This window comes from Diceros bicornis, chromosome 3, assembly GCF_020826845.1.
Source record: "Diceros bicornis minor isolate mBicDic1 chromosome 3, mDicBic1.mat.cur, whole genome shotgun sequence".
Taxonomy (NCBI): domain Eukaryota; kingdom Metazoa; phylum Chordata; class Mammalia; order Perissodactyla; family Rhinocerotidae; genus Diceros; species Diceros bicornis.
In genome coordinates this window covers 98,148,288-98,163,668 of record NC_080742.1, presented here as the reverse complement: position 1 = coordinate 98,163,668, position 15,381 = coordinate 98,148,288, and the positions used below count along the sequence as shown (strand labels likewise).

Below are 15,381 nucleotides of genomic sequence, written 5' to 3'. Positions count from 1 at the left end.
GGGATGAAAAGATCCCATTCATGATGGCAACAACACGGAATATTACCCTTAAGAATAAACTATATGATGTGTGTGAAGAAAGCTCCATATACAAGAAGGCAAATAAAGTGAGACATACCTTACTCTTATATAGGAAGAGTCAATATTTTTAAAAGAAACATCAAGTTTCACGAAATCTACCTAAAAATTTAATGCAAAACCATTCAAAATCTGGGCCAATACTGAAGAAGGTGGTACTAAATGGGTGTTAGTAAAAGGCTGAAGAATCATTATAAAGGGAAGTTTCACATTATCAAATATTAAATGCTCATACCCATAGTCCAAATAGTTTAAATACATATGACCTCCTGTCCCAATAGCACATTTCTAGGAATTTATCCCACAGAAGCATTTTACATGTATGCAAAGATATGCACAAAAAAATGTTGGCTACAGCACGTAATAGCAAAACAACAACAAAAAAAAACCAGAAACTTTCAAATGCCATCAATAGAGGATATATTAAATAAATTATATTACATCCATTCAATAAAATGCTATGCAACCATCAAAAATGAAGCAGATTTAGTTACTGCCACAAACAGATTGTAACATAGCTTGAAAGTAGTCACAAAACAGTACATATCTGGGGCCGGCCCTGTGGCTTAGCGGTTAATGGCTTAGTGGTTAAGTGCGCGAGATCCACCACTGGCGGCCTGGGCACGGATCCCGGGCGCGCACCACCACACCGCTTCTCCGGCCATGCTGAGGCCGCGTCCCACAGGCAGCAACTAGAAGGATGTGCAACTATGACATACAACTACCTACTGCGGGTTTGGGGAGAAAAAAGGGAAAAAAAGGAGGAGGAGTGGCAATAGATGTCAGCTCAGACATCTTCCTCGCAAAAAAAAAAAAGACAGTACATATTTATGGTGTGAGGGAGTTCAAAATCGGCACGAGCTATGTAACTTTGGGCAAGTAAATTACTCCCTCCATACTTCAGTTTCTTCATCTACAAAAGGTGAATAATAATAATCCCTATCTCAATGTTAAATGTTACCGTTTCTGGAAAATATTTCCTAACTGAAAAAGTAAAAGGATCTCACTATTCAACAATTTTATTAAGTTTGCTACTTACTGACTGTTATTTGATGTGTACGAGCGATCTGTATTTCTTCCTTGAACTGTCCTTAGATAATTTTTACTAGAGTTTTAGTATCTTATGTGTGAATTCTCACATACTGAGGATATCAATGTTTGCTCATATGTGTCGCTCATTTTTCCCAGTTTGTGGGTTACCTTCAATTATACGGGTTTTTTTAATTTTATTTATTTATTTATTTTCTCCCCCAAAGCCCCAGTAGACAGTTGTAAGTCGTAGTTGCACATCCTTCTAGTTCCTGTATGTGGGACGCAGCCTCAGCATGGCCGGAGAAGCGGTGCGTCGGTGCGCGCCCAGGATCCAAACCTGGGCTGCCAGCAGCAGAGCACGTGCACTTAACCGCTAAGCCACCGGGCAGGCCCAGTTATACGTTTTCTGAAATATAACTGCTTGAACAGTTTAGGTGATCAAATCTACCAATTTCCTTCACAGTTTCTATGTTGAAGTCCCGCGTTATACCAAAATTTCGTACTGTTTCTCTTCCAGCTCTGTATATATCTTTTCACCCAAATGAGAAGAGCTACATCAGTCAAATTTTCTCAAACGTGTACATAAGGAATCAAGACGAACAACTCTTACATTAAAAGCCCTTGTCTGTTTGCTTGAACACTATCTTCCAAAAGGATAGCCAGCACGGTAGAGGCAGGCATCATTCTCAAAAATACATAAACTATACTGATAGTCTGCCAGCCACACTCTCAAACTCAATGCCACCTTCCATGCACCCCCTGACCTGAGACTTTTCCTCATATGAAAATCAGGCGAGAGAGAGAAGATACGGAAACAGAATCAACAGCTGCATAAAGCAATACCAAAAGTTTACAACTATTTGCCTTTCAAACAAATATGTTCTCATAGTTCAAACCTCAAAACACTATAAAAAGGTATCCGTTAAGAAGTCTCACTCTCCTACACCCATCCACTCCATTTCTGCCTTCCACCCACCTCCTATTCTTGTAGATCCTGCCAATTTCTCTTTCTGTAAATACAATATATCCTTATTTGCCCCAACCATTTTAAACAGTCCTTGAGCAAAGCTTCTTTAATTCTTCTTGCTAAACGCCTCTTTCAACAGCAGTACACACAGATTTTTCAGTTCTGCAGTCAGGAGAATTAATCTGACTACTGTCAACTAAACATATTTATATATAGTTGAAATTCCTCCTACAACCATGTGTCTAGAGCAGAAGGTGACAATGTAAGCTCAATTAATTTATGTTTGAAAGTGGAAATGCCACATCTCAGAACAACACGAGCACTTAGCCGCTAAGCCACGGGGCCGGCCCCCCCCCCAGGATCTTTAAAGGCTCCAGAATCGGTGGTTGCACGGGTACCTGTGGAACTGGGATTAAAGGGCCGAGAAGCAAGGGTGGAAGGCACAAACCACAGGCCTCGGTGAGATTCCCATCCCCTGCCCCGCAGTGCTGGGTGACTGCTCCTCTCTGACCCCAGCATTCTCCGGACGCTGCTTCTCTGGAATATAAAGCAAAGGGTCTTTGGACTCAAAACGGGTGGGTGAGTGCAGGTACCGTTCTGAAAATAAAGGGATTACCTGACTGAATACACAATAAAAGCTGACAACTAAGACACACACCCTCTCCCCTGCCCTTCTCTCCCCAACTCAGCTCTCCAAACGCTAGCACCAGACCCGACCCTCCAAGCAGATCAGAAGTGTCTTCTCTGGGGCATGGACCAGTTCATGAGGAAAGAGCTAAAGACCCTAACACCAGGAGATTCCCCAACAAACAGCCCCCCTATAACACCCTTGGTGAAGCTCAAAATCAACAAGCCAAATCCATACATTCAGAGAGTCCAGCGAGCTTTTTAATTTTCTGACTTTTAATCATGAGCAGGCAGCCAGAAACTACCAACATCTGAGGAAAGCCTCTACCATGGAATATAGAGATGAAAACATACAAACCAAAAAATCAACTTGGAGGAAACAGAAACCATGTAGGGAAACCCCATCAACGCCAACACACACATAAACACACACGCACACAAAAACACCACTATCATCAATACCCAATGAGAAGATACTACATCCAAGAAACAAGAACAAGATGCTATAAAAAAAGAACATTTAGAAAACAAAAAGAGCTCTTGGAAATTAAAAATTCAGAGCAAGGATGAAAAAAACTGAAGAGAAAGGTTAGAAGATAAAGTGAGGAAATATCCTAGAAGGAAAGAAAAAAGACAGAATGACAGAAAACAAGAGAGAAAAGATAAAAAAATCAGAGAAAGAGCCCAAGAATTCAACACATGAATCCAGGAGTTCCAGAAAGAGAACACAAACACACACAAAAGAAAGGAAGAAGTAATTCAAAAGTATTGCCCGCAATTCAAAGATACTAGTTTTCAGATCGAAAGAGCTTACAAAATGCCCAGCACAATGGAGGAAAATGACCCACTTCAAGGCACACAGTTGTGAAATACCAGAAACCAGTGACAAAGAGAAAATCCTACAAGCTTCCAGAAAGGCGGTGGGGGAGTCAGTCATTTACAAAGGCTTCAGACTTCTCAGCAGCAAAATTAGAAGGAAGAAAACAAAGGATCAGTGTCTCAAAATTCTGAAGGAAAATTATTTCCAACCCTGAACACTATACCCAACCATCAACCAAGTAAGGAAGTAGAGAAAAAACATTTTCAGACAAGGAAGACATAAAAACAATTTACCTCCCACGTAGCCTTTCTCAGAAAGCTACTTAGAGGATGCCTCTACCAAAACAAAGGAGAAACCAGGAAAGAAGAGACATGGAATAGACACGTGAAATATACAGGAGGGAAGTTCATGAACCCCCAGAATGATGGTGGAGGAAACCTCAGGATGACAAAGGTGTCCCAGTCAGACAGGATGTGAGATTCAGGAGACAGACACGTCAAAGGCACTCACCAAGACGCACTGTACAGCTGAGTTACCTTTTTAATCCAACAAAGCTGCTTGCTGGGGACCACCAGCACAGGAAGGAAAGCAGGCAACAGAGACTCAGTCCAGAAGAAAGGCAAAGGAAACACCTAGAGGTTTGCAAGGGAAGTCCCAGGTTGTGTGGCAGGGCTGGAAAGCAACCAGCCCAGACAGAAGGACAGACATCTGCAAAAGGGATGTCTCCAAAAACAAACCAACTCTGATAGATTCTTTAATATGATTAACATGTGGAAAATTGTACTGAGAGGCTGGCCACTTGAAAATATGGAAAATAATTAGCAATGGATACAAAGAAAACAAAACACATAAACAAATAAGGTAATCATTAACTTCAGTATAAACAAAATTTAAGAGAAAAAATAATTATGGTGCACTTCAATGAGTAAGGAAGTGTATTTGCATAAGCATAATAATGTAAATACTGATCACAAATTTAACTGGAAAATATAATCTCTCTCTACTGGGAGAACTGGGAAGGAGAAACAGAGGGGAAGGCAGAGCAAGAGAACTAAATCTTCATCTAACAATAATAAATCAATAGATAACGTGAAAAATTGATAATCAAAGACATCAATTTGCATATTACTTAGAAATATGGAAATCTATAAATGCCAGAAGTTATAGAATTAAAAGTTGAAAGTAGTTATTTCTGGGGAAGGACAGAAAAAAGTAGGGAGAACAGCCCCCATATGTTTTCACAAAAGCCTTTGAGCACCATTCGACTTTTTAAATTAGTGTGCATATTACTTTGATATGATAAAAAAATTTTAAGTGAACCAAAACATAAATAATTAAATGAAACACTTGCTTGATTTAAAGTTTTCTGCATTGCATTTAAATAACAGTTCTGCTCTCTTTTAGTCTGTATCTGTTTGGCATAGTTTTGACCATGCTTTTACTTTCTGACAAAGTAGAATTCGGACTAAAAACCACTGAAAAGACGACACATTTCATAATGCTTAAGCAACAACTCAGGTGAAGACACAAGTTATCAGCGTGCAGGTACTTGACGAAACAGCAGTAACTTTCATAAAGCGGAAGTCACAAGAGGAGAAATGAAGAAGAAACCAACTAACGATAGAAGGCCCTAAACCACCCTCCTCAATCCCACAGAGGAGGCAGATGAAAGAAAACCTGGAAGACCTAAATAACATCACTAACAAGGGAGCTCACGTGGACATATGTTGAACTTTGAACACACTAACAGAGAATACACCTCTTTTCAAGTACATACACAACATTCACAAAACTCACCATATCTTACACTCGATGAAGTCCAAAGAATAGGAAAAAAGCAAACAGCACTCTCTGACCACAATGTAATAAAACAAGAAATTAAAAACAAAATCAAAAAACAAAAAGGCCCTTCCACCTGAAAATTTTAAAACATGGTAGTATAGAAATATTGAATTTAAGGGAAAAATACAGAAATTTCTTGAAAATAATAATGAAAAAATATATCCAAATCTAAAGGATACATACAGCTAAGGATGCATCAACTAAAATTCTGTAGTATTAAATACTCTTCCAATATAAAGGAAAAATAAAAATGAATTTAACTTTCTACTCAAAAACAAAACAAAGAAAGCAAAAGAAAGAAATTAATAAAGATAAAAGCAGAATGAGTCAAAAAACAGAAAAATAATAGAATTAAATAAGTAAACGCAAAAGCTTGTCCTTTGCAAAAAGATCCACAAAATAGACAAGTCACTAGCTAAAGCATCAAGAAAAAAGGATGAAAACAAAATACATAAATTTGAATGACAAAGGGAAAAATAACCATAAAAACGGAATAGACTTTTAAACATCATGCGGCTACTCTATACATACATTTGAAAAATCTAGATGAAATGGAATTTTTTTAGACAAATGCAACATACCAAAACTGATTCCACTAGAGGTGAAAAGTGTAACAAATTTATAAGAAATAGAGAGAGTACCAGAACTCTCTCCCCAAGAAAGCACTGAGCTCAGACAGTTTCACTAGGGAATTCTACCAAGATCTTACAAATCAGATAATCCTGATACTACCTAAACTATTCCAGAGCATAGAAAAAGAAGAAAAACTTCTTAATTTATGAAGAGAGTGCAACATTGATCCCAAAACCTGAGAAAGAGTGCACTAAAAAAATAAACTATAAATCAGTCACACTTGTATTGACGCAAAAACTTAAATAAAATATTAACAGAATCTACATACACATCAAAAAAGAATACATCATGATCAAGCGGGGATTATTCCAGAATGTAAAAGTGGTTCAATATTAGGAAATTCATTAATATAATTCATCATAGTAACTGGCTAAATAAGAAAAGCACATGTCCCATTTATGATAAAGATATCTAATATCCAACACTCATTCATGCTCCAAAAAATAGAAACTGATGGATACTTTCTTAACACGATATACATATGCATATGTATACACACCTATATTTATATATATACGTGTGTGTATGTATGCATGTACCTACACACACACACACACACACACACACACACAGCAACCTGAAAGCCAGCCTCTTACTTATTTTAGAAACACCAGAAGCTACCCCACTAAAGTAAGGAACAAAAGAATAACGCCCACTAAGTCCACTCCTATTTAACATTATTTTGGAGGTAATGGCCACTGTAGTGTGTCCAAAACAAAGCAGTTAGAGTCTCTAGAAATGGAAAGGAAGAGGTAAAACAATTTCTACTTGCCAATGGCAAGATTTTGTATCTGGAAAACCCTAAAAGTCAAGAGAAAAAATTCATGCAAACAAAGAGCATTTTGTAAACTAGCAGGTTTAAAATTAACATACAAAAATTAATAGTCAACGTACTCAAGAAAAACAGAAAATATAATAAAAAAGAAGACACCATTTATGATAACAAAAAAGAAAATCACATACCTAGGTGTAAACTTCAGAAGTCTACCTGAGGTAAACACAATATTCCTAAAAGACACAAAATGGACTTGAACTAATGGAAAGATACTATGGTCTTAGGATGACTTGCCATCATAAAGATGACAATCCTTATTAAATTAACTTATAAATTTAATACAATCCAAATGAAAATGCCATCAGGTATTTTCCCTGGAACTAGAAAAGGTGATTATAGAGTTCATTTGGAGGAACAACAAGCAAGAATAGATGGGAAAACCCTAAAAAAAGGAATGGGACGGGCAGAGGAGGCCAGCTCCCTCAGACACTACACCATTCTAAAGCCTCAGGAATTAAAACTCTGTGATGGTGTACGATTAGACAGACTAACACAACACAAACAAAAGCCAGAAATAAACAGAACTGCATGGAGGAATTTAGTACACGATAAAGGCAGCATATCCAAGCACTGGGGTTTTTTTCATAAATGATGTTGAGATAAATGGAATAGCTAAAAGGAAAAAAGACAGAATTGGCTCCAACTGGGTCCATTCCTCATACCATATCCCAGGATAAATTCTAAATGAATTGGTGATTTAAATGACAATATGAAACCATTTTTAAAAACCACCATATAATCTGGGAATGGGGGGAAAAAACTTTCTTAACTATGACTCAAAAACCAGAAACAATGAGGAAAAGATAAATAAACCTGACTGCCTTAAAAAAAATCTTTGCATGGCAAAAAACAAATGATACACAGGGAAAACGTATTTGGAACTTATATCATAAAGGGTTAATACGCCTATGTGTGGAAAAGAGTGAACAGGCTATCCTTAGAAAAGGCCTACTTGCAAGGTTGGCCTCTGGCTGGCTTCTGGGAACTTAGATTTCGGGAAGGTTCCCACCATTCCCTAAATGATAGGAGTAGTTCACTGTGCCTAAGCCAGGCAAACAGTACAGTTTATGGAACACTTGCTTTCTCTCTGGGACTCTGGATTTTTGGTATATGCAAGGCAGAGGGTGCCACGCCCAGCGCACAACAAAAACAGTGGGCAACGAGTCTCTGATGAGCTTCCCCAGTTGTGTCGTCACAACAGGATGCTGAGTAAGCATGTCTATGTGATCCCCCAAGAGAAGACTCTGGAAGCTTGCCCCTGGTTTCCTCCAGACTCTGCCTCGTGCCTTTTCCCTGGGCTGTTTTTGCTCTGTACCTTTTTGCAATAGTCTTGTGACTGTTCCTAGCAAATCACTGAACCTGGAAGTGGTCTATGGGACCCCAAACCCATCCTAATATATGAAGAGCTTCTAAAAATAAAAAAGCAGAAAATCAAAACCCACAGAAAAATGACCTAGAGAAATGACAAGACAGAAAAAAGAAACGCAAATGCCTATTCACCGCATGAAAAGATGTTCACCTTCCCACATAATAATATAAGAAATTCAAATGAAAACTACAATATTTCTTACCTTCTAGATTGGTAAAAATTTTTTTTAAATGGCAATACACTCTGTTGGTGAGTCTGTAAGAAGACATAAGCACTCCCATATATTGCTGGTAAAGATACACACTACTGACCGGGATCTGACACTGCCTAGTAAAATTATATATGCATTTACTTTTTGACCCAGAAATCCCACTTCTGGAAATCTACCCCAAAGACACTGCAGCAAAAAATACAAAAAGATGTAGGCATTGCACAGGCTATCACTGCAGTCTTTTGATAACAGCAAAATGCTCAAAAAATGACAAAGACATGTCTAAAGAATACCAGAAACAGCTTGAATGGGCTTCTGTTGACCAAATCTGGAACAATTTAAGCATCAAAACAAATGATGGCAATAATAGATGATAACCCATTGATTATAGTAAGAATGACATATGGATTATAACCCTTGGAATAAAATAATAACCCATATCTCAGATGATAAATGGAGGCTATGGAAAACTGCATCCTTATGGTAAAATGTTAATTAATAAATGTAGGTAACACTAGAGGTTTTAAAAAATCACAATTTTGCAATTATCACTCTAATAATCAACTAGGGCAAAAATCACCAATGGATACTAAAACTAATGGGGGAAAGTTTAAGAAAGAACAGAGTATTTATATAATCTCAAAATCTCTCTCCACAAATGACATCAATTACAAAGGGGATAACAGTAACTGCACAGTGGAGAAATCTAGATCTAGATAATCATCAAGAATGAGGCAAATTGGCCGGCCCCGTGGCTTAGCGGTTAAGGGCACGCGCTCCGCTGCTGGCAGCCCGGGTTCGGATCCCAGGCGCACACCACTTCTCCGGAACATGCTGGGGATGCATCCCACATACAGCAACTGGAAGGATGTGCAGCTATGACATAAACTATCTACTGGGGCTTTGGAGGGAAAAAATAAATAAATAAAATATTTAAAAAAAAAAAAAAGAATGAGGCAAATCACTATCTTAAGCCCTCTGATAAGATGAATAAGTTCTAGGGATCTAATGGACAGCACAGTGATTATAGTTAAAATACTGTATTACATACTTGAAACTTGCTAAGAGAGTAGATCTTAAGCGTTCTCACCACAAAAAAATGGTAATTAAGTGATGTGCTGGAGGTGTTAGCTAACGCTATGGTGATAATCATTTTGCAATATATAAATGTACCAAATCACCACATTGTACACCTTAAACTTACACAATGCTGTATGTCAATTACATCTCAATAAAGCCGGGCTAGGGGCGGGGGCCTTCTGATGGGAGGCACTAAGAAGGATCCATGCCACTTCTTCGGTTTTCCTGACAAAAACGCATACCCTGTATCTATCATAGGGAAACACCGGACGAGCCTAAATTGAGGGACATTATCCACAAAAACTGGCTGCCAAAAATGTCGATGTCTTGAAAGACAGAAAAGGCTAAGGAAGTTGTCCACTTGACTGAGACTTAAAAGACATGATGACAACTAAGCACAAGGTATGGCGGCGGATGAGGGAGGGCGGTGAGAGTCCACGAGACATACAAGCGGCCGTCATGTGAGTCCAGACTGCATGTTAGATAACACTATCGTAGAAATGTTAAATTTTCTGATTTTGATCATTGGTCTGTGATTATACAAGAAAAGGTCCTTGTTCTCAGGAAGGACACTGAAGTATTTCGGTATAAAACGGCACAATGTCTGCAACTTACTCTCAAACAGCTCAGAAAAATAACATGTATAGATATACAGAGAATGATAAAGCAAATGTTAATAGCTGATGGAACCTGATGAAGAATACATAGATTTTTTTTGGTACTCTCCTTGCAGCTTTTCGGTAGATTTGCAGTTTTTTCAAAATAAGTTTAAAAAATACAAAAACTTCAATAAAAAAGTTTGGTTAAGAGAAGTAAGACTAGTATTTGTGGAACAGTCCCTGAAAACTATGCAGCCTAGTAATTCCTCTAAATAAACAAAGCTTTATCTTTGGATCAAGCAGATCCCTTGGTCCATATTATCCCGGCCCCCAGCACACCTGTGCTCACTGAGTTGGTCCGGGGTTTATTAGAGGATGCCAACCTACCAGGATGAAATTTATTTGCTATAAAAAATTGCTATTTAGTACACTGTCTACTAAATCATTAATGTCCACTATGTATAACTCAACATGAATTTTTCCTTTAGAATTCAGTACTAGAAAAAGCGTTTTCACCTGAGAAACAGGTATTTCTCTTCCTTCTTGACGACAGGAGTTACATAACTGACAATGACTCTTATAATTTTGTCAGACAGAAAGACTAAGGCCAAATGTGAGGCCAGACTACAGAAACCACTGGCCTATAGTTGAGGGTGACTCCCCAGGCCCATTCTTGTCCTTGGTCCTGGTTATTTTTATCTGCATTTTACCCCTTTTTACCCTATTTTGAAATAAAAGTCAATCCAAAAACCATCTTAGCTCTCTGGGAAATATAAGAACTACTAACATGTTTAAGTAAATTTGGGCTCTTCCCAGCTGCTCCTTCTGGCCATACAAAGAACACTGGAGACTCATGGTTCACCACACTCATTCGTTTCCATGACAGAATACGTTCATGAGAAACCCACTGGAAGATTCCCGGCCACCATTTCTAAGTCCAAAGCCTACAACAGCCTGCAGACAATAACACGACTTCGGGCCAAAAAACGACGATATACTGACGTGATATCTCCAACCGAGCAGTTACATTTATCACTTACCTCAAAAGGTCAAAACTGAGCACCACAATTTAGATATTTATAGCAAGAATGATGAGTAACGCCGCCCGCTTACTAATATTAAAGGTATGACAAACTCTGTGGGCATTATCTTATTGCTATTACCAAGCAATGCTTTATATTTCAACAGTTTTACAAGACCAAACACACAGAAATAGAAATCTCACATGCAAACGTGGAAATGAAAAATACTTTTCCCTGGTGCCTTCACTCTTGACACAACCAAACCTCAGGTGGGCATGGGGTTGAACACAGACTGTCAGGGGAGAGGACGAGTAAGAGCCAACAGTAGGGGGGTGGTTAATATCAACACTGATGTTGGCCTGTGTTTTGGGTAGCAAAACGACTTCTAAAATACAGAGCCACAAAACTTCTGGTATAATACGTATTTCAAAAAGAATAAGCACAAGCCAAGAGGCAGTTTTTTCCAGCCTGTAACCACTACTAGCGGCTTCAGCAGCAAAAGGAAAGAACGATCAGCACGAGATGGACTGGAGCAAATTAAAGAAGACACCCCCACAAGGTTGTCACGGAAACCAAACCAAGTCCATTTTTCTACAGAAAAGAATCAAGGCTAAGGTGAACGTGCCATGGAATGTTTTGTAGCAAAAATGATTAAAATCCCTTTAATTTACTTCCAGGCTATTTTATTAAGTACTTCATCTGTAATGCAAGCAGGTAAGCTTGAATTTCCAAACTACCAGCTAGATGGATTCAGTAACCACCCTCCTAAAATCAGCTGAGCTTGGGCCACTGAAAGTACAATTTCCTAAGGTCTCTTTTGCATATCTTAACAACATCAAAAGAAGCAATCATACCCAAAAAGTAAAGGGGAAAAAAAACCATACCACAAATAGGCTTTCCCAAATTTAGACTGTTTTTCAAAATGGAGTCTTTTTAACATCATTTTTTTAAGTGAAAAGGCAAGTCTACGCAAACTAAAGCAAAAGCTTAGACTGAGTTAGCCATTCATACTGGAAGAGAGCAGAGGGGGCCGCAAAAAAGGTGTCAAGTTGGGAGACGGATGTAACAGCCTCCACAAGTAAGTGGTCCAGAATCATCAGCAAGGGGAAATGACATGCACTGGCGGCCCAGAACGAGGGGCAGTTTTAGGAATGCTGGAAGGCAGGGGCACCGCAGAGGGGGCAGAAGGCAGTCACGTCAAGGGTCTGCAGCAATCCGCCCGAGAGCGGGCATTCCGGGGAGGCTGCGAGTCCCGGGGAGCCCGGCCGAGCGCCCGAGGGAAGACGTGGGAGGCGAGGCGAGCCGGCGGGCTCCCCGCCTCCTTCCCTCCCGGTCAAGGTGAGCGGCCTCCGCGCGTGGCCCAGGCGGCCGCCTGCACCTGCACAGGTGGTCACCGGGCCCGGACGGCCGCGGCTCGGCCTCCAGGTGAGAGGGGGCGCCGGGGCCGGAGCGGGGCGGGCGCCAGCGGCTCTTACCCGGTGCCGCAGTCCACCACGCAGGGAGGCAGGGAGCCCGCCATGCTCGGCACGCGCGCCGCTCGGCCCACGCGGCCGGCCCCGGAGGCCCCACCGCCGTCCGCTCGCCGCGCTCGCCCCGCGCCGCCCGCGCCCGGGAGCCTCGGCAGCGCCGCCGCCGGGAGCCCGGATGCTCGCGCCGCCCGCGTGACGCCGCTCCGGCCGGCCAATCGCGGCGCGGGCACGCCCCCGCCGCCCGCCATCTTTAGTGCTGGCGGCGAGGCCTCCTCGCCCGTCCGTCCGACCTTGCTGCTGGAGTGACTGGGGGCTATTTTTAACTGACTTACCGTGAACGTGACCCCTTTTCCGAGGCCTGGCTGTTTCTCATCCTTTCAGTCTCCGTTCAAGTGTCACCTTCTCAGGGAAGTTGTCCCTGATCACTCTAACTAGGACCCTCCCCGTCCTGTCACCTTGCTCTCTGTATCAAAAATCTATTGCTTTGGTTCACAACATTTGGAACAAATTTTTAATATATATTTATTTTTAGTCTCCACCACTGGACTGTAACCGCCACTAGGATGGGGCTTGTGTCTGTCTTACCATTTGATGAGTAAGTACAGTATTTGGTGCATACATGGGAAGCACCCAGAAGTTTGTCGAATGAATGAATAACCACAGTAAAGAAAAAAAAATTACAGTTAGAACTTTTATACCTAGCAGAACACTGCATAATTTCTTCTATAGAAGAAAAATGTGCGAAACAAATGTATGGCCAGCCTTAAGGAATCAATGACCTTAGATTGAGTTAACAACGCACGAAGATTATTGCAGGAAAATGTTTTCAAGTATCAAAGATGGGATGATTGTCCAAAAGTTCTTACCAAAACCAGAGATGGAAGTAGGCACGCACCTACCTACTATGTTATGTATGTACTGAAAGTCCAACTTGCTTCCTGCTCCCTGCCCTATCATAAATTCTTGACATTAGTTTTTAGGAGATTTTTGGATAGGAAACTCTATGTAGTTTAACTGGTATGTAAAGCATTGTGTTTTTTCTGTAGGAGAAGTAATAGATTAGTTTATTACTCAGTAACCCATCATCATTACTTTTTTTGTTTTTACCTATAGGGTCAAGTAAGGCTAAGACCTAGAAAATTTTCAGAGGAAATGGAGCGAGAACTAGAAGATGAGAGGAAAATGAAAAGGCAGGAGTGTGGAGGAATCCCAGTATAGGACCGCAAGGCCAGGGGAAAAGACTCACTTGCCTACTTTGCGTTTCCTCCGGGCCTGGCCCAGCTCCCCCTTTTTCATGGCCCTAGTCAGAATGTTGTAAATAAACTCTCAATTGCAGACTCTCAGCACTACTATGTTTCTTATTTTCATTCACTTATACGTGTTTATCAAGTGCCTATGATGAGGCAGGCCTCATTTTAGATTGGGCCCGAAACGGTAAGCAGGACTCTCGCGGTCTCTGCTGCCAAGACTTTAGAGTCGAGTGAGAGACAGAGACAGTAACCAGGCACCCGCAGTACCGGGTGTAATGCTCCGAAGGGGCAAGTCCAGGGAGCCCAGAAGCCACGAAGCAGACACCTAACCCTGACTTGGGAGTTAGTGAAGTCTTCTCAAAGCGTTGGTCTCTAAGCTGAAACGCAGAGGGTAGGTAGAGAGTAGTTAGATGGAGAATGTGGGATGAGAGAGTATTTCCAGGATGGGAAACATGTACAAAGGGCAGGAGGACCTCAACACTCGTATATGGCCCAGTCCATTTCAGCAGGGAAGAAGCCCTTGTAGGAATTTGGGACTGGCTAGTAATAAAGGAGTACCCCCTGTATGAGGAGTATCCCCTCTGCACAGGACTTGTTGGGAACAGTGGCCAACGTCACCAACTGGTAGGAAATAAAAGATTTCCTGACTTCAATATTGTCCTCTAGATACCACTAACCCTTAATGTATCAGTTAAGATGTTTTTGTATGCGGGTAACAGAAAACCTAACTAAAAGTGGCACAAGGAATGAGCAAATTTTATCATTTCATATGACAGGAAATCCAGAAATTCCAGAATAATTCGACCACTCGATGACATCATCATGGGTCTGGACATTCTGTTCTACCAGGCTGTGGGTGTTGGCCTTTGTCCTCAGGCTTATCCCCCTGCAAGATGGCTACAGCTGCTCCATACACTGTGACTGTAATGGACAGACAGGGGGAAATGCCCCATCTTGATTCCTCTCTAAGAGGGAGAGGGAGAAACAGTTTCCCAGAAGTCCCTAGCTGCTTCCCCTCTTGTTTTATTAAGCGGCCCTATTACTTTCTAGGGCTGCTGTGACAAAGTACCACACACTGAGCAGCTTAAAACAACAGACACTTATTATCTCACAGTTCTAGAGGGTAGAAGGCCAGAGTCGAGGTGTGGGCAGCGCGTGCCCTCTCTGAAGGCCCCAGGGGAGAATCTGTTCCATGCCTGTCCCTGAGCTTCTGGTGTTGCCAGAAATCCTTGGTGTTCCTTGGCTTATAGATACATCACTGCAGTCTCTGCCTCTGCTGTCACATGGTGTTCTCCCTGAGTGTGTCTGCATTTCACATCGAGTTCTCCTCTTCTTATAAGGACCCAGTCATATTGGATTAAGGCCCGCCCTAATGACCTCATCTTAACTTGATTACATTTGCAAAGGCTTTGTTTCCAAATAAGGTCACTTTCACAGGTACCAGGGGTTAGAACTTCAACATTTTTTTTTAGGGTACACAATTCAACTCATCGCACCAGTCTATGCCAAAAGCAGCCCTTGATAAGGGGAACTGCTGTACTGTGATT

At 41.1% G+C, this 15,381-nt stretch overlaps 1 protein-coding gene across 5 annotated transcripts in view; it reads right to left on the bottom strand.

Moving 5' to 3' along the window:
* ACTR3B (actin related protein 3B) overlaps positions 1-12,679 on the bottom strand; it is a 143,902-nt gene extending 131,223 nt beyond the window's left edge. For 2 of the 5 annotated variants that reach the window (XM_058533870.1, XM_058533877.1), the window contains exon 1: positions 12,591-12,677. In XM_058533870.1, the coding sequence (XP_058389853.1) occupies positions 12,591-12,634 (44 nt within the window). In that variant the 5' untranslated portion in view covers positions 12,635-12,677. Of the gene's footprint in view, positions 1-12,590 lie in introns of all 5 variants that reach the window. The other 3 variants (XM_058533881.1, XM_058533860.1, XM_058533878.1) reach the window with 3 other exon arrangements.
* Positions 12,680-15,381: the final 2,702 nt, after the last annotated feature.